Consider the following 19,839-nt stretch of genomic DNA (forward strand, 5'->3'; position numbering starts at 1 on the left):
TCTCCTGGTTGTGCTGGAAGGAGGCTGAAGAGCAGACGAGCGTCCTCTTCAGATGCAAATCTGGCGGTGATTCTCGCAACCCTCGGAATGATTTGCGACCCTTTAGTGGACGGCCAAAACTGTGAAATTATGCACCCATAACTTCTCACTTAATCTGCATTACTCTCATCACAACAGAGCAAGCCACTCTATCAGTAAATGCTAATCTCCTAATTAACAAGCTAATTAGGCAATTACAGCTTTGCAGAAGGATGCCTAAATGAAATATGACAACACAGTCACTTTCTACAGCACCTGTGGGTCTTTTCAGATGTCACAATGAGAAGTATGATGACAAAGTGGCGTCTCCGTGCTCACGAGCGTTAATTCCTGTGCCCGGCTCAGCTCGTTTGTGCAAAATATCGTCGTTTTATTTCGCCTAATGCGCCGAAACAACTTGTCAGGTTACATCTAATTTATTTCCCCTCAAATAAACTGGCCGAGCACGCCTTTTTAGAACTCCAGCGCGAGGAAAAAAGGGGACAGCGCAAGCCCGCGCTAAAGTAAACAAGGGTTTTGTGAACTGGTAGCGGTGCGGCGTGTCACCGTGAGGAGCTGTCACCAGAGGAAGTGAATTATGCTGACATATGTCTGGAAACAACGGCGAATCGGCCTGCTATGCAATGCAATGAAGAATCATGCACTGCAAGAGAGGAGAACAGCCAGAGCTGTACCTTTGAGCCCTCCTTGACAGGTGCGTAGCGCCACTTGACAGCTCAGTATTTCAATGATAAATGCAGTCGTCCCGGGACTCCCAGTCACTAAACTCCAGAGTGTGCTGCTCCCAGGCTTCAAGGTCAAACGGGGGAACGGAGCCACACACGCGCACCAAAACGCTCCGTTTGGTTTTAACTGTTTGAGTCGCCTCGTAGGGTTTCGAACATATGATTTGAATTCCTTAAAAAACAACAAAACAACATTTATTTTTTTTACTTCCCGGCAACACTGGTAGGAAACGATATTCACGGAGACACTTTGTTGTTGGTGTCTTAACACAATCCAGCGGTCAAGATGATTGTTTAGGGATGGTTTTACGTGTGTTTGGGGATAGCTCGATGTTCATATCTGCTCTAAAAGATGAAGTCAACTGCTATAACCCCATAAACACAGACAAGAGTTTAACAAATACAGTCTGAATGACACCACCTTTATAGCTCTCTCTATCTCTGTACCCCCCCCCCCCCCCCACACACACACACACAGCCCAACTCTGAGCCACGTGTGCCGTCTGTGCGACCTGCAGCTATTTTAAATGTGTCCATACTGTAACGATGCGTGGATGATATTTTCCCTTTAATTGTCACAGAGATAATCGGCCTGGATCGTGCTGCTCTTCAGCTCCCCCCCCCTCCCTGTTTGTTCGACGTTAAGCTGATAAACAATCAAAAATACCATTGAAAATAGCATGAATGATGAAGGTCAAAGGTCATGGATGAATGGGGAACCTTGGGATTTTACAGTTTGGTTCGTGATCCCATCCTACTCTCATGGCTGCTTATTCTATCATTACTGTTGTTACTGTAATAATAATAAAAATCTCATAGTTCCACAATAAAAGTCGCAGTAGTTTAACTAGCTTAAATAGTGACCTGCCCCCAGCACAGATGGATATTTATGAAATGTAGCAGTTTAGTGCTTATTTTAAAAGTGAAAGGGAGTGAGGAATTAAAATACGCGACTCTCTGAAGCATTGCAAGGCTGTCAAACCTGCACAGAATCTCTGCAAATGACTTTTAGAAATAAGTAAATAGATAAATAAAATGACTGCAACTTTTATAAATCACATCCGGTCACACTTTCGTCTGCTCCGCCTCGAATGAAAGGAGAAGATCTGCGCGCTGCGTGTTTATTTTGGAGGTGCGCGGTGGATTTGCAGCCTCGCATCCAGCCCCACAACGTGTCTGTTGCTATAGCAACTGCGGAGCAGCACGAAGCAGTGCCGCCTGCTTGTGTAATGGATATCGCTTGTGGCAACGTCCAATCATAAGTTGCCGTCCCCTTTGTGCAAGCAGCGCGAAGACGGAGGGGAGGGCTCCCAGCGTCGTGCATGCGCCCGCAATAGGACGCGCGGCTCGTCAGTCGGCGTCAGCGCGGCCTCTGATTGGTGGAGGAGCCGCACTTCCAATAATATAAACATGTCTCCTGCCTGACTGGCTTGAGCCAAGGCTCGCAGGAGATTGTGCAGTTTTACATCAAACTGTATAAAAGGCTCATTATGTGTTTGCCTGTGTTTGTGGCAGGATTAAAGCTTTATTGCTGCTAGAAAATATGCACATAGCTGCACGCGCACGCGCAAGGACACGAGGATACGCGAGGGGAGCGCAAGCGGACGCTGCCGTGCCTTCATCATTCTAATCAACATCTTAAGTGCGAGCTCTTAACATTTTTTTTTCCCTGGGTTCTGGCGAGAGTGTCAAGACGGCAGACCCCTCCTCTGCAGGGCGGAGCGTGCATTTTCATTTTTGTGTTTTTTATTATTAATTTTTCCGAACCGGGTTCCCGGTGCTGACACGTCTGCACTGAGTGAGTGGCATTGGCACACTGTCAATCGCTCACCACGGCTGCCATCAAACAACATAAAACACACACAGGCAGAAGCTGGAGCTCATAAATTTCAGCAGGGCGCGATATTTTTTGCCCGTTGCCTTTTACGCGCCGCGTCCTCATTAATTTCCTCTCGCGGCTTATCTTTTTTTTTTTTAAAAAAAGAAAAGAAAAGAGAGAAAAAACCTGAAATCCTCCCAACTTTTTGTAGCGATTTCATATTTTTTTTTTAGTCACGGTTGGACACCTGAGACAGTTGACTGTGAATTTTTTAAGGCTGTCAGTTGGCGCCGGAGCAATTTCTCCATATTTATAGTTGGCGACACCTGCGAGATTTTATTAGAATTGTTCACACATTTCAACATTGGATATTTTTTTCTTTCTTGTTGTTGTTGTCTTTGCGTTGTTATCTGGATTTTGGACATTTTCTTTGGAAAGGACATGCGTCGGCAACCGCACGAAGAGCGCTGAATAAATGAGGAGCGTTCCTGTTTCTACACCGGCCGTCAAATACCAGAAAAAAGACAGGTTGGCGTGAGGATTGGTGGCAAAGCGGACCGACGGTTTGATGCCCAAGTGTTTAGAAGAAGAAGATTAATTCCTTTTTTTAAAAAAAACAAGCGTCCAGTCACGCGTTTTTGCCACTTTGGACCGCGCGTAAGAAAACGGCGACAACTTGGACACCCGATTCACGCTAAAAATCATCTCCCCCAAGACATTTTGATTCACAAAAACACTGTAACGCGTGTGTCGTGTATCCGCGGGGAGCCGCACGCAGCCGATTCCACCTTTCTTGTCTGTGGTACATGTTTTAGCCGATTTCGTATATGAGTTTTTCAATTTGTGTGGCTCAGTGCACAGACTCTTTAGCGTCTACCATGGACGATCAGGCCCGGATCATGCAGTCCATCGGCGGCGTGAGTCTGGCTGGGCATTCGGTACAAGGAGGCATGACATTGCCGCCTCCTCATGGGCACGATGGGACAGACGGAGACGGGAGGAAACAGGACATTGGAGACATTCTCCATCAAATCATGACCATAACTGATCAAAGTCTGGACGAGGCGCAAGCAAAGTTGGTTTATTTATATGTTTTATTCCCTTCGCTCCCTCCCTCCCTATTGTCTGTCCCCAAAACGCATCATTGTTGGAATTATCTATTTAAAAGTTGAGAATAAGTTTAAAGTAAATCAATTTGCATTCATGAAACTGATGAAAAAGTTGCTGAGAAAATGTGAAAACGTTAACGCCAAAATATTCCCCCTTGATGTCAGTCAGCTGCTTTGATTTGACCCTTTGATTCCAGGACTTTCAGTAACTTTGTAAACACGTGTGGCGATATTCTAAAATAGCTAGAAAGTCCTACTGCCTTGTTTGTTGTGGCCTTTATCAGTGAACTTATTTCAGTATCATGTGTTTGTCTTATACTGAAACAGGAAACATGGACTGAACTGTCACAGAATGAAACCGGCACTCTTCAGCGTTCTGTGTGAAATCAAAGAGAAGACAGGTAAGATTTTCCTTTGTTTCCCTTAAATATATCACCGCAGGCAGGTGGATTTATTGAATCTGTTGAAGCTCGGGGAGTTTGTAGCAGCCTGCATCTCGGCAGCGTGTTAAAAAGAGACTTCCTGAGACAGTCGATGGGGAAGCCACAAAAATAGCACCGCAGGTTGTTCAGAGACGGATGTTCGTGCTGGAGCATCTCGCCTGGCTCCTCTGCCTGCCTCTATTCCGGCTGAAAACCAGGCTGCAGCTCTGCAGCCACAGTAGCCTGATCTGAACAGCGTAGGGGGGGGGAAATCCCGAAGCAAATGCTAGCTGAGACCACAATCACTGGTCACAGACTCGACCTGTAAATGAACTGAGATCAGCAAAAGATCGTAACAGAAAAAGAAATAGTGAAAAAATAAATTCATGTGACCGTCACCAAATAGAATTGTAAAGTAAAACAGAAACAGCTGTGCATGTGTGCACTCTTTTATATTAGACAGCAGAAATTACATTGTTGCCCTTTTTCACCAGGAGTTTTGGTGATTTTTCCCCCAATTTTCTTCAGCTTGCGCATTTAAAAAGAGCTCTGCACAGCTTCCTGATAAATTGGAGCATGTAGAATGAGAATTCCCTTGTTTTAAGGAGGGAAGGCGTCCTCCCAAAGTGTCTCTGTCACAGCTCAGATTTATGCTTTATGTAGCTGAAAACCGATCCTACACACTCTTATGTGCGACTGTTTCTCAAATCATTTACATATTTACGGGTGCTAAAAATATAATGCAGAAAAAAGAGGGCAGGATGCGTCAATATGTGACCTTTGTGTTGTTTATGGGTAGATCCTCTTGGGAGAAGCCTGTAAAAGTTTATGAACTTCCCCAAATGCAGGTGCCACTCACAGGAAGAGGCGCGCAGGTGTGTGTGTGTGTGATGTGTGTGTCGCTTACAGCTACAGAGCGTGCACATCGCGCATTCTGCCTCTGACTTGCTGAGCCGGTAGCTAGCGTTGCAGCAGTGGGACGGAGGCAAGAAAATAGGACTAATGAAGAAGGAGACGTGATAAAGGGGTCATTTGTGTGGCGTGATGCTGGTGTGTGTCGGCTCTGGAAAACTGGAGACGTCGCCTGGCGATATTCCTACAAACCTTCAAATGTCAATGTCTCCTGTTGAAGGCGTGACAGATGATGGAGGGAGAGAGAAAGAGTGTGTGTGTGTGTGTGTGTGGTTAACCTGTGGTCTGGAGTTACAGCCCCCCCCCCTTCTTAGCCACTGACAGAGCTCAGCTGGTCCAGTTGGCCTCGCTGACCGGCTTGTTTCTCCAACAGTGCGTCCTTCCTCGCGCCTCCTCGGAGGCCGTTGTCTTTTTAACCGGTGCCCCCAACGCCGTCCTAGAAAAGACTTTTAAAACCAAAGCTAAAAGCGCTCCAAGAATCTTAATTACTCTGCGCATGGGTCATCTCACCCAAAGGTAGAATCAGATTATTATTGTCCATCCAGCTTCAAACGACGTGCTTATCCTGAAAATACATTAGAAATCCAGGTCACTCTGGGTTGCTCTATTGTTGTTGTTGTTGTTTTTGGCGTTTTTCTAGCGCTGGCATAATCATTTAGAAAGTCTTCTTGGCATTTAAAAGTTTCTGGCAGTTCACAAAGTGTTGTTGTTGAGCTACCGCATATATTTCTGCATTGCTAATGCCCTCAAAGTATTAATTCACTTTGATATGCTAATTAGAGAGCATTATGCAAGAAATGAGATTAAGTGGCAGCATGAAGTCATTTGCCTGTCACTAAATTGAGTGTTTTTAGCATGGGATATTTTTTTCCCCTTGAAATGTATATTTTTTCCCCCCCCCTTTATGCATTTAGATGAGCTAAACGTCATATTTGGATGGCAGGTGGAGTTTGTTGTAAATATATTTTTTAGATATAGAAGGAAAAAATAAATACAAAGAGGGTTTTGTGGCGTCGCGGTTAAATGCTGTTTTCACGGTCCCCTTTTCTCTCCGGTCTGCCCGAGACGGCGGGGAAGGCGTCGAGTAAAAATTGTCCGCCGTTCAGATTTGCAGCCATTCCCGTGTGCTGGGTTTGTTTTATCCTGCCGTCTTTCTCTCACGCTTGGTTGAAAAGGGAGAGTCGCAGCGGCAGCGGCAGCAGCTAGAATAACAAAGGTGAAAGATTACCTTCGTACGGTATTTCTGACCAGGAAAAGAGAGGTCCTTTAACAAGAGTCCCCTCTGATGTGAGGTTTAATCAATAGAAAGAGATTACAGAAACTATTACAGGCTAAATCACGGCGCGCTACAGAGAGGCTTAGCCTTTTGCACAGCTCTCTCAGCGGTGCGGCTTCTTTTGGCTGCGTATCGACTCGTTGTTTTCCTGACCTTTGACTTATCAGGTTCACCAACTCAGGGGAAGGTGTGTGTGTGTGTGTGTGTGTGTGTGTGGGAAGGGAGGGTGGGAGATGCAGGCTGATAAGTGCTCTGACCCAGTATTTATAGGAGTGGATTAGGCAGGGACAGCACTCCCCGTCCGAGCCAGGGTAGGGGGGCAGCTCTGAACCCCCTTCAACCTCTGATGTTCGGTTAAAACTGGGATAATTAAATGCGGTTGTGGATGAGTTTGTAATTTACCACATGCAAGGCTGACTAAAAGCATTACCTGTTTCTAGAGCGAGTCGGGGGGCCGTGAGGCGGGAGGCATTTTTGAAATCTACAGGGAGCATTAATTTTAATGTTTCCTGACAAAGTTAATGACCCCTCTCGTTCCAACTGGGTTAGGGTTCATGTAAACACCAAATGATTGCTATAGGTTCTCAAAGCTGTTTTCTGTTAAACAGCACACAGACAAAGGAGACACAACTGACTGGCTCACACCCAGCTGGGCTCCTGACCGGCTCCGTGGCTACGAGAAGGGGGGGGGGAGTAATTGCATGTGGCCATTATCGAAGGAGATCCCAAATCTCCCCTTCAGTGTGGACGAAAAGCAGCAGCTCCGAAACAAAAAGTTTCACCCTGAGATGGAAATGACGACCGCTCGGATCGGTGCCGCCTTCCTGTGTGCCGTCCCTCCGTCTGGGAACGCGAGCACTCATCCCTGCCCCCCCCCCCCACCCCCCAGCCCCGTCGCTCGGAGCTTTTCCTGCAGGCTCCTGCGCGCGATCAACAGCTCATAATTGTTTTTTGCACATACGTTATGCAAATGAGCCTTTATAGCAACTGGCATAACAATTAGCATCCTCCAACAATATTTTAGTAGGTTAATTGCGAAATTTCTGAATTGTACATCTGAGTTGTTAATTAGGCATGACAGAGGTGGTGAAATGGTTGTCTTCAGGCAGTGGCAGCCAGCAGAGGCGGCTTTATTGGGATGCAAAACGGAAGGATTGATTGAAACCGGTTCACCACAATAAGGCTGCCACTAATTCTGTGATGCTTTTTTTTATATAAATATATATATATATATATACTTCATGGAGAGGCTTGTGATTTCTAAATGCATTTAAAAAAAAAAAATCTTTTCACCTCTTTGGTCACGTCTGTAGATTTTTTGAAGATCACTCGACTCGTTCGTGTCATTTTACCTCGACGGCATAAAGGTCGAAGCGTCTAGCAAAGCCTTATTTAACTCAGCGGCAGCTATACATTTATTCACAGCTATGGATTCTTTTTAAAGACGCGCTCCCCCCCCGTCTGATGGTGCTCACGGGTGATTCCACGTATGGCTGCTTATTAGTGTAAAAAGGGTTAGAGTGAAGAGACTGGTGCAAAAACAAGTCCTCTCTCAGTAATGACTCCGCTATTTATAGGTCGCTATTTCATTAGCTCTAGTGTTCCAGGGAAGAGTTTTCCTCCTGAGACAGTGGACACCGTGATATTTATTTACTCTGTGCACATTGCACGTGGACCGCCCTATCACCCGAACACCAAAAACACGGTTGCCTTTGTTACGACTGGAGACGGCTGTTTCTTTTTCTGTAGATTTAGCGTTACCTTGTGTGAGTGTGTGTGTGTGTGCACGTGTAGGTGCTGCTCCTACAGGTGATGGATTACTGTAGATGAAGGAATTCTGACACCCGAGCAGTCTGCAGTCGTGTTCGCTGACAACAGCAGAGCGAGCGGAATGCCACTGTTGCTTTTCCTTCCACAGGCTTGTTTTTGCAAAAACAAAAGGACCCACAAAAAGAGAGAGAAAGGAGTAAAAAAGGGAGGAATGTGGGCTGACTTCCCCTCATTTGCATGCTTGAAAATGAAGCGCCTCTTCCCATTGTTCCATATGCCGCCGTTCCACATGTTTCCTACATTACAGTGATATATTGAAGGCAGAAATGGGAAAAAGACTGCAATGCAATGAAATTTTAATCAGCGTCTTCTGCTGCTTTAATAAGGCAAATAATTCTTATTGGCTGCTGCGTTAAGATTTCTAATATTTTATTCATAGCCAAGCTTGCATTATTCTGCTTTAGCCCTGAGACAAGCTGCACTCTGCCGCCTGCCAAAAGCCAGAAAATACAGGCAGAAAATACAAGACGGAACAGGAAGTGCCCGCTGAGCACTTTTCCTCCGTGGTGTCAGAACGCTAACACGTTGTTTGGATGCTGTTTGTCAATAAAGACGTTTGTGTTAAGCGGCGTTTCGGGTGCCAAAGCCGTCTGAAGTTCTCGGGACGCCGTAGTTTCATGTCGCCTCCATCTTTTTAATGTCCCGAGAACCATGAAGTTCAGTTTGGGTCTGAAAGTAATGGAAAGGTGGCGCGGGGCCAGCAGCAAGGTGCTGGTTCATGTTACAGCAGAACTGTGGGGCCTGTTTTCGTCTCCTGGTGAAACGGCTTAATTGGTGTCAGAGCCCCTGGGATGAAGGCCTCTGCAGCCAGATAGAGCCTGACTTCCTTCATACTGGGAGGAAACGCTTGCCGTCTGCTGCCGAACGAGAGACCGAGCTGCGGAGTAACAATATCAGATGATGTTTGGAGGTGACAGAAATTAATAAGTGCTCAGTCCCAGAAAGGCGTGATTAATGACAGCAGGCAGAGGAGCCCCGCACCTCCTTCAGCTCCTCCTGGACAGGGATTAAAAAGCCTTCTTTAGCGCCCGATGCTCGTCCACGCAGCATCAATGCAGTTTCCTCCTAAAGGAAAGTGTTGCAGAATCATTCATGGCCACCGAAGCGCGGCGAGGAGGTCCGTCCCAATGGTGGATAATCAATGGCAGCAGATCGGAGATCCGGGAATAATCACAAAGTAAAGGTGAAAGAGGCAGAAGATGCTGCCAGACCTCTGCAAAAGGGATCGGATGGAAAATTACCTCTGCCATTTTTAGTCCTTCACTAAAGGTCTATGTTAAAGAGCAGCCGTCCCCCAAATTCCCAAAACAAAGGACGAAAAAAGAAGAAGAAAAACAAAGTTTCTTGGAGTTGAGAAGGAAGTTAAAGTAGGTGAAAGGACGCAGAATAGCGACATGTTCCACCGTTGTTCAGGCTGCTTTTACATTTTGCATTTTGTAAGGGGCAGACCTTCGTCTTCTACACACACACACACACACACACACGCACATTGATTGGTCACCAAACATGTGAACAAAATGGTGGCGCGCTGCTGCCGCGGTAATGATCACTATCTGTTGTGTCCTGGGAGGAGACGCATGAATATTTAATTGTGTCTGCTGGAGAGATCCCCAGACCCTTCTGTTCATTTCTTACTTCCTCTAATGTGCTCCCACCCTTCCAGGTACTTCCTGTCTAAGTAATGGAGAATTAAAACGCGCATTAAAATGATACAGATTGCCGCGTCAGCGATTTCTGGGGACGTTCGTCTCCGTGCGACGCGGCGGCGGAAATTCAAACGGCAAGTTTTGACAACGCCGTTCTGCTGACGCGGCGCGTTTGCCTCCTCAAATCAGCATTTCCTCTGTCAGAGTGACTGATATGTATTAAGCGGGCTCTTTTTACATCTGTGCGAGGTGATGCGGGGGGGGGGGGATGAGTCTGACTCCCCCCCCACCCTCATATTGATCTATTTGTGCTGGTGGAGTGGCAGGTGCTGCGCGAAGGCCGCGTCAGCTTTGATTGTTTGCGCGTGTGATCCGAGCCGACGCCGAGCTCGCTCCCTCCTGATGAATGGCATGATCCTCGGAGAAGCCGCGTCCGCGCTGTCTGCCGCCACGGCGGAGCGGCGCTGGTCTTCCGAGGTTATTCGTCACTCATTTATTCAGATTTCTGAATGTGAGGATTATGGGGGGGGGGGGTTGTTGTTTCACTCCTCTGATACAATTATGAATGTGAATTCTAGAAAGTGGGTTTGATGATTGAATCAGCCCTCCGGAGCGCAGGCGCGTGGCGCGGCCCACGCCCCGGAACTCGGGGCGAGACGCTCCGGATGGCGTCGGAGCAGCGGGAGACGCGTGAGAGGAGGACCTTTTGACCCCCTCCCCGGAGTCGCGACGGCTTTTTCCAATACGACTGAAAAAAGACGCGGCGTTTGCAGAAGCGGCTCTTATTCCCAGTGTCCCAGCATCGGGAGGAAAACGGCTAGAACTCCTTCCCGGTTGGGACGAGAGCTCGCTTCTCCCTGGGTGGCGTGCTGACGTGGGTGTGCTGGGAGCGGGGGCCGCGTGGCGCTCTCTGTAAGTATGCAGAGCACGGCGGGGTTCTCGCGGGTGCTGGAGGAGAGCGCGGAGTGGCAGAGTTAATTTATTTAATGACTGAGCGTCTTATATCTCCCTAGCCCTGATTAGAATCCATGCTTGATGAGGGAAGCGATAGAGGGGGGGGGGGGTTGTGCTGCCCCGAGGCCCTCGCACGCTCCCTGCTAGTTTCCACTTCTTCTCTATTCCTCAGGGTTTGGCAAAAATAATAATATTAGTTAATGAATTCATTCATTATTATTTTCTTTTAAATAATCAGCACTGGAGTGAGGCTTCGACGCTCTCTGGCAGCGTCTGGTTTGGCGGCGGCGTCCTCAACGTGCGCTTAAACGTGCGCGCCCTTGTGCTGGAGACAAAGATGCGAGCGTCTCCGTCATGGTGGAGAAGCCAAACAGAGTGTGTCACTTTGGTAGCTCGGCGTCAGCATCAGGGGGCTGCAGATGCACAAGCCCCGACCCCCCCCCAGAGCTGGAGCAGCTTTCAGATCGGAGGAAATACAAACGTACATGGAAGGACGGGAAAAAAAAGGGAAGTATGTCCGTTTGGGGGCGGGGGGGTTGGTGCTGATGTGCTCCGGCTACCTGCTGGAATCGAACCAATATTTTTACAGGATTATTTTGTACCCATCAACACAAAAAATGCATATATTTCCACACAAAAACAAGAAGTTTCTTTTTTTTATTGCGAAGGTCAATTTTAGAATCATCCCCAACTGTTTTGATCACCATTTTCAGCTAATTGAGCTGAAAAATCACAATATTATTGCACACATAGAAATCTACAACTACACAATCAGGAAGGTTTTTAACAATAACCACTGATTTCCGAAGCCTTAAAAAAACACAACAGCAATAATCCAAATGATAAAAAAACAACTTCCCTCAGCAATGATGAATTATATTCTACTAAATATGAAAAAAACAACAACAACTGCCAGTTCCCTAAAAAGATTAAAGAACAAATACTGTACTAAATACACAGACATTCCTCATTAGGAAGTAATTAGAGATCAATATTTTGGCCTGTGAAAATACAAAGACGAGAAGGTGAAGTGCTACCCAGAGAGGGTTGGGGGGTGGGGGGGGCTTCCACGAGCCATCAGAGGTGCGACGGCGGCTGCCTCACAAACTAGAAATTATTTCTTCAGGCGTCGCTGTCAAGTGTTATTCAAATAACATCAGCCTCACATTTGAATAACAGCCGGCATTTTGAATTAATTAATCAGACAAGATAGTCGGGCCTTTTTGTCATTAGTCTACAGGTCAGACCGGGGAAGATATATGCGCGGCTGATGATATACTTGTCTTTAATCGTGATTTATGGAGATTTGGGATTGTACTCGATTTGTCAAAGGTGCCGGTGGCAGAAAAATAAGACGCTTCATATTTCATTACCCAACCTTTGATACGATGCTAAAAGATACAGTCCTGTTGTTTAGTCACTCACACTCACTCTTCTTGAGTGACGAGGCGCGCTCGCCCGTCCCCGCGCGCGTGCACGTGCGCACATTTAATCTCCTCTCATGCAGACCTCTCCCATTTTACGTTTCCTATGCAATTAAGCGAGGGCTGTAAATTATAACGGCGTCGCACTTTAATTATCATGGTGTAAAAATAGAGTTCCTGTCTTGGAGAGGATTTCATTAACTTGCTCAATATTCCATGTCAGCACCAGATTACAGCTGGATTTCTGCCGCCACGGAATTTATTTACATATTACACAGGCCAGGAAAAAAAAGAAGCATATTTATAGGAACTAATTCTATAAAATTTGCTCACTTTCTTTTTTTTTGCGAGGGTTTTGTTTAGCTAGCCTCTTTCCCAGGACTACTGGGATCAGTGTGTGTGTGTGTGTGTGTGTGTGTGTGTGTGTGGTCATAGAGGTGTAAATGAAAGTGGATATTTTTAAATGAGTATCGAGTGCTAACGATGTCGTGTCACCTGCTTTATTAGAGTGTTAAATATTAATGAATACTCTCAGTTTACCAACACACACACATGCAGTGCACATTTATGATTTTGCTGTGTGTGTGTGTGTGTGTGTGTGTGTGACACACAGAGGTGTCAGGGAGCTGTTGCTGTTTTGGTGAGCGGCCCACACAAAATGCACCCACAACCGCTGTGACAAAACATTCAAATAAATTGCTGCGAGGATGTCGGAGCACCGAGTGCAGCGATTTTTATCTGACGTGCGGAGAAGCCAGACACACACGGCTCCGCAGCACCTGTGAGAGACGGCCGATAAGAATCGGGACGCGCCCGACGCCCTGCATAACAATTCCTATTATCATTTGAGATTATTGCTCTTCCTTAAGTGAGGGGTCGAGACCCAACGAGAGCGGGACAAATGAGCCAGAGTTTAGAAAGATGCCTCTAAAATTCAGGGTGGAAATGAATTGTGGTGACGTTCCAACAAGTAGTGAGCCAGCTTTTATATTTATGCAGTTTTTACTACACACATATGTGTGTGTGTGTGTGTGTGTGTGTGTGTGTGTGTGTGTGTGTAAAACTCTGGAATGTGTCATCCATTCTCTACTGTAGTGTTATTTTCTTATTTTCTTTCCTGGGTTACTAATGAGGAATCGGGCCTCATTATAATTTTAAGGATGAGAGAGGAAAGCTTTTAATTAATGATATGTAAATGCTTTTGAATTGATTACGTTAGAATATCAGGAGAGATGGGTGGAAGCTGTGGTGTAATATATTTTAATTAAGAATTAATTAAAAATGATGGCAATTTTAGAGGGGCTCGCAGAAAATACAGGAATTTATCCTGTGTCACAAGTAAATCAGCCCTTGTTAAATAAACAGACACATGCGGAATTCATGGAGGAGGACGGGAGAATTATCCAGATTCTGAAAGCGGTCGGCGTGGCGTGGCAGCGGTCCGCCACTAGCTTGGGGTTAGCGGTGATTTATCTTTTTCTTAATTCATTGGATCCTCCTGGCTGGTGTTAGGTGAATCAATAAAGCTGTGTGTCTTTTTTTGAATTCTGCATCAGCGATTAGATTTGCAACATGCAACGCAATTACACACGAGACGCAAATGTGTGTTTTTATCACTTGTGGCAAGAGAATGCTAATGCTAAAAAAACAAACCACAGATATCATCTGTTTGTGAGTTGAAACGATTTGTGTCAGGGGGGAAAAATGCGGTCCCTCGTTAACCTTTTTAATTGCTATCTTCTTTTTTCATTCATTCTTTCAGGGCAGAGGCGACCTGCAGACGTTAGCGCGCCGCTATTAAAGAGCGCCAGGCCTTTGTTTTGTGCTAACGGTGGCATGCGGGCTCTGTGCTAAACTCCGCGATCAATGGCAGAGAGGCTGCTATCACAGGCGTAGCTTGGGGGGAAGGAAGAGGGGAGGTGGTGCTGGTGTTGATAGTGTTGGGGGGGGGGTTGGGGTGGGGGTGGAGAGGGGGTCCCTTGTGGTTCATTTTGATTGGAGCGCAGAGTTTTGTGTTGAAAGGCGAGGGAGAGACAGGCTGTTGGAAGCATATCCCCGCGGATCAGTTAGAGCTTTGCAACAAAAACACCTTGATGGTGCTGGGAACATTTGCTTAAGAAAAAGGATGAATTTAAATAAACAGGCAACCAGAGAAGAAGGTGACGCGCAGCGTTTGGGAAGGCTCCTGTGTACACACCAGTCCCCTGCATCTTCTGGGAGCGGAAATTCACGCAGGGGCCGATTTTATTGCATTAAATCGCTGGAGAAAAATCAAAACAATCATCTGCATTTGATTATTGGTGGATTGTAAAACAGCCAGCAAGACAGAAACGCAGCAACGTTTTTAGGTTGAACCTTTCGAACTGTATTATCGTTTATTTTAAGATTTATTTAATGAAGCACTGTGTGTTTGTCTGCTATATTTAGCTCCGCTGACACTTGATTACCTCTGAATGCAGCTCAGCATCTGTGTGTGTGTGTGTGCGCGCGCACGTGTGTGTGTGGGGGTGGGTGTGCGTGCGTGTGTGTGTGTGTGTGGGTGTGTGTGTGTGGGTGGGTGGTCACTATCTGTGTACAAGCTGACCAGTTAGTTACAGACCTCACTGATGATGTGGAGGAAATGTTGAATGGATGATTAGTCAGACACACACACACACACACACACACACAGGGTAAAACATGTATTTCAGCAGCCGTGTGCATGTATTCATATATACAGTGCGTTGCCAGCGGCTGTGGCGCGCGACGCCTTCTTCTTTTTGACACCTGCATCTCGTTGCAATACAATAGATCACTGTCAGGATCACTTTCTCCACCTATCCACATCTGCGCGTTAGCTATCCGCCAAGGCTTTCCTCGGAATGCTGAGCGACCTTGACACCAGCTCCCCGGTGAAAGCGGGAAAAAGGTGAAGTTGCACCCCGGGGTGCCCCACTGAGCGCCCGACGGCATCCTCGATCAGACTTTAACATGCTAATAACATTCTGCATCAAATTAAGAGGCGCTGGGAAGCTAGTGCCTTCCTTTGCTACTCTCTGTGTGAGTTGTCCTGTCAGTTGTCGTGACAACGGGATGGAAAACTGTTTTTTTTTGTCATGATGAGCTCACGCGTCAGAGGTGTAACTAAGTAACTAAGTCTGACTGCTGAGGAGGAGGCGACGTTATCGCGCTGACCACCAACAGCTTCGGCCACAGCAGAAGAGATGAGGTGAGGATGAAACGGGGGGGGGGGGGGTTGGGCGTGTCTGTGTGTGGTGGGGTTGGGGGTGGGGGTAGGGGGGTCAGTGTCTGAACTGGCTGATGGGAGCCAGAACATGAAACAATGCCGGGGGAGCGTCTGGTGGGTTCGCTGCACAGAATTACAAGCGGGGGAGCAGGCCTGCTGAGCCAATTACAGCTTAATGGGGTCATTTGGAAGGCAATTGCCAGGGGTTAATGTAGTATGGAGAGATGAGGTGAGATTGAAGTGAAATTTTTGGCTAGAAAATGTGTTCAAATGAAAAGGGAGCAGGCAGTTGTGCGCTGATGGGGTGGGAGGTTGATTGTGGGCGGATGCATGTTGCTACACAGATCACCGGAGCAGCGTGTCCAGGAGCTGCGGCAGCTCGCCGCCGCTCCTTAATCCCTGCACGCCTTCTTCAGAGCGCTCCGGTTTTAAGATGGTTGTGATGCTTGTGGAATTAAGAGGTGAACCATATTAATAATCCCGAGGAAGATGTCTTAGAGAAGAAAGGGATCCTTATGTGGCGTTGTTGTGTTAGCCAGTCCATTAACTTAATTAGCCAACATAATCCGAAGTTGGAAGGGTGCTCGGGAGCTCCGGGAAGGAGCCTCTGCCAGGACGGAGGCCGGGTCTCATCCCTCTCATCTGACGGATGAAGCCACGGTGCTAAACTTTGATCAAAGCCAAACCCACTTAGGGTCGGCCGTGTAAAACCCTCTGAGGAGCGGTGGTGTTCGCCGAAGCGGCCTAGCTTGGTAGCGCTAGCTGGGCAGCAATAGCATTGTTATTGGCCCTTTCGCTTCTTCAACTTTTTTTTTTTTCAAATCATGCGGAACAGTGGAGCTAATCAACGTCCGCGGGAGGAGATTCCTTAAGAGTTTCTCTCTCTTACCCTCCCAGGTCGCCGCCTCTCATGTTGTCCCCCCCCCCCCCTTTTCCCCTCCACACAGAGCTTTGGCCAAGAGCCGGCCACTTCACTGAGGCAGATTTTTCCCAGGCTCCCCAAAGGCTATTTTACCAAGATTCCCATTAGATCTTTACCCATTACCAATGTTCCAAATCATTTACAGGAGAATCTATTTACTTTATGTGCTAGTGGATTCCTTTGGCGCCCCCCCCCCCATTCATCCAGTTACTGTATTTGTTACGTTTGGGTTATTTTTGTCTGTCACAGCCTCTCTTCCATCTGCAGAGGTGGTGGGGCCTCATGGCGCTGCTGCAGAAAAAAAAACCAAGTATGACGCAACTCTGCTGTCATTTAAGAGTGACAAATACACAGTGGCAGAGCATCAGAAAAGGGGGGGGGGCAGTATGGTGTCGCTGACAAATTGCTATGACCTTTGAGTCCCTTTGGCCTCCAGAGTGCCCAGCACATGTGGTGTTTACCTCCGGTCAGTAGCAGCGTGACCACGTGGCTCCTCATCGGAGGGAAAAAAGGAAAAAACCCAGGATGAGGACCCGCTCAACCTATAAATGTCCCAAAATCTAGAATTAGACATGATTTAGGACTCAGTAACAGAGGCAGGTTTGTGGGTTTCTCTGTATTAAATGTTTAAAATGAAAAAGGTGGATTGAAAAATACCCAAGTAAAAAAAGAAATAAAATAAAGAGCACATGGCCTCGAGCGGCTCCATGCTCCCGCCCCTCCATCATGTCACCAAAGCATCCCATCAAAACCTGCCTCCTTCCTGTTGTACGCTGGGAGGGAAAAAAAAAAAAATCAATGCCTCAATCTTTTCTTTTTGCTTCCTCCAATCCGTAATTGAAATGGAAAATCAAATGAACGGCAAACAGATAATTGTTTTATCAATATTCCCGGCCTGCCCTACAAGGGTCAGTGCGGAATGATCATGAGTCTGGGATATGACGAGGACAAAATGTGAAATTGAACAGCTAGGAGGCAATAAATCAGCCCTGACAACTAAGAGTGACCAGCATGTAGCTGCAGCAGCCAGCGCCCCCTCAGAATTTGTCCTAAAGCTGTCTCCACTAAATGGGGAATATTCATCTCATTATTGTCGCACTTAACGCCGCTATCCAATATTATTTTCCGATTCCGGGCTGGAACTCAAGGTCGCTCGTTATTGTTGTCAGTGTTAGCGCGTGATATTGAGAGAATAATAGAGGGCAAAGCCGTTCAGGTTTATGAAGAAGGAGGACGGACTCAAGCCGTCTGTTATTAACGTATAATAACAGACGGCTGTTCCTAGATGGGTTTTGTTTACAGTAAATATTTGATGCGTCCACCGGGATTCGTTGGTATAATGTCGGTATTTGGATTCATTCATGGAGACAAATACTGAATCTCATCATCTGTCGAACCTGGAAAGAGATTTTGAGGACTAAAATTCTGAGGACGACCTTTTTAATGCTTCCGGGAGGAACCTGTCACCTATACCGGCGCCCGCCACCAGATGGCGCTTTTGCTTAAACACACTTTCGACATCCTGTTTGCGTCTTAACTGCTAAATTCACAACGCTAATCCTTTTGAAATGCGCGTGATGCCTTCATATGTTGCCATATCTTGACTCTGCTGGGGGAGAACGTGCAAAATTGCGTAAAGAATCGTATCGGGAGGTGAGATAAACGTGCCTCTCAACGCATCGTTCCTCGTCCAGAAGAACTTTCAGAGTCACGAAGGCCACATTGAGGTGCTGGTGAATGTTTTGTATCATTAACTGCGACTTTTCATTTCTATAATTTGACAAATATCTTTAAGGAGACTCCAGCTGATACAAATGCCGCCTGCAAATCCGAAATCGTAAATCACGCTGCGTCACCTTCCCATCCGGCTCATCCAGTTGTGACGCATTGACAAAAATATGAAATTGATTTGGTTGAAGGATGTTAAAGAGCCGACAGGAGAATGTCACAAACAATGAATGGTCGCAGCTCGGAGAAAAATCGATGCGAGAGGTTGGAGCCCGTCTGGAGCGCTGCTTGGCGGCGCTGCACCGATCCTGGGAAAAGAGCTGTCTCCTGGCCTGTCTGATCAAAAGGAGAACTTGATAGATTTAACGGAGGCCGGGATGGATCCTGACAAACGGAATATAGACGCTGCAGCGGAGAGTGTTTGACTTCATTGTCTGTGGCATCCTGGCGCTGTTTGAAATTCCGCCTTCCTCATATCCATACTTTATATGTAGCATTCCGGAGCTCGTAGGCCGGTGGTTCTTGGCCTTTATACGTCACTGTTGCGTTTGCGGTCCACTTTTACATTTTAGAGTGATGTAACATAAATCCCACGAGGCTCTGAGCAGCCGATTCCAAAAAGGTCTGAGAACAATGATCCGATTCCGATGTGCGGAAACCAAGGAGAGGAAAAACGATTCTGGAGTGGGCAAAGTGATGAAAATCCCCCCTACTTTGTTGGGATTGCAGCGGTAAGCTTTGCACCATATGCTACTTTCCTCTTTAGCTGGGATTATGCCATCATTATTGCTGATAAAAGCTGTTTACTGCCTTGGCATCAAATCAATGCTTGGGGCGCTCTGAAACTGGCATTCCCTCTCCAGGAGAGTTCATTCCATGCCAGCTGCTCGGGATTCAACCCCCTTTGTATAAGATCTCACACTTTTTGTAATTTTCACTTCCTTTTTTTACATTTTACTCACACGCTTCAACGCATTTACATTCATTTGACATCAGCGTCTATCAGCCCAAGATGCACCCACACCTGTACGTGCTGTAGTTACTACCGTAGTTAGTGCCCTAGTTAGTGGGGTAGTTCAAGTGCTAGCGCGGCTGTTTGCGTAATTGGAATCACGCCGCCGCAATGGCCATTTGCACACTTTCGGCCTGTTGGTTTCGAGCCGTTTCCGGTTGACCAGTCGGGCTCTAGCACGTTAGCAACCTGCAAGGTGACGCCAACGGACAACGTCGCAAATGTGAGCGCTGTCCAAGCGCCTGGATTTTCTCCACCGGCTAAAATGCCGTTTGACTTCTGGCTCAAAGAACCTTCCCATTCCGGGCCCACTTGCAGGGCTACCTGGAATCAGACTGCACTCTCCGGGTGTGTTAGTCCAACTTTTAAATCTTGTCTTATTCCAAAGTCCAGTCCAGAAGTCCAGACTTCCTGCTCTGTTGCTAGTTAAAACATTAGAGAAGCGGGAAAAGGTGTATTTGGCATTCGAGCCACTTAAAAGCCTCGGAATTCTGAGTGGTATCCGAAAAGCCTCTTTCTCACCGTGCTACCAATCAATGGTATAATCAGTCAATGCGGATTCCGCCTGACAGCTGTGTTAAGATAACAACTGGTTCTCATGGCTGTGGCGGCCCCAGTGACCTTGTGTGCCTCAAATTAATAATGTAAAATCAACACGAGACAACCACCCCCCTGATGGACAACCTTTCTGCCTCACCATCAAAGGCCACTCAGACTGGGCCATGTTTCACGGAACAGACCATAATGTCACATTTTTTTAAACTTAGGCTGCATGCGCCTTAAATAATGTCTCTC

General features: G+C 46.8%; 1 protein-coding gene across 9 annotated transcripts in view; it reads left to right on the forward strand.

Annotated features, from left to right (window-relative positions):
- The first annotated feature begins 2,189 nt into the window (after positions 1–2,189).
- The window catches only part of pbx3b (pre-B-cell leukemia homeobox 3b), a 52,242-nt gene continuing 34,592 nt past the window's right edge, over positions 2,190–19,839 (forward strand). For 5 of the 9 annotated variants that reach the window (XM_029829894.1, XM_029829898.1, XM_029829896.1 and 2 more), the window contains exons 1-2: positions 2,190–3,658; positions 4,020–4,093. In XM_029829894.1, the coding sequence (XP_029685754.1) occupies positions 3,411–3,658; positions 4,020–4,093 (322 nt within the window). In that variant the 5' untranslated portion in view covers positions 2,190–3,410. Of the gene's footprint in view, positions 3,659–4,013; positions 4,094–19,839 lie in introns of all 9 variants that reach the window. The other 4 variants (XM_029829893.1, XM_029829897.1, XM_029829900.1 and 1 more) reach the window with 1 other exon arrangement.

This window comes from Takifugu rubripes, chromosome 21 (assembly GCF_901000725.2).
Source record: "Takifugu rubripes chromosome 21, fTakRub1.2, whole genome shotgun sequence".
Taxonomy (NCBI): Eukaryota; Metazoa; Chordata; class Actinopteri; order Tetraodontiformes; family Tetraodontidae; genus Takifugu; species Takifugu rubripes.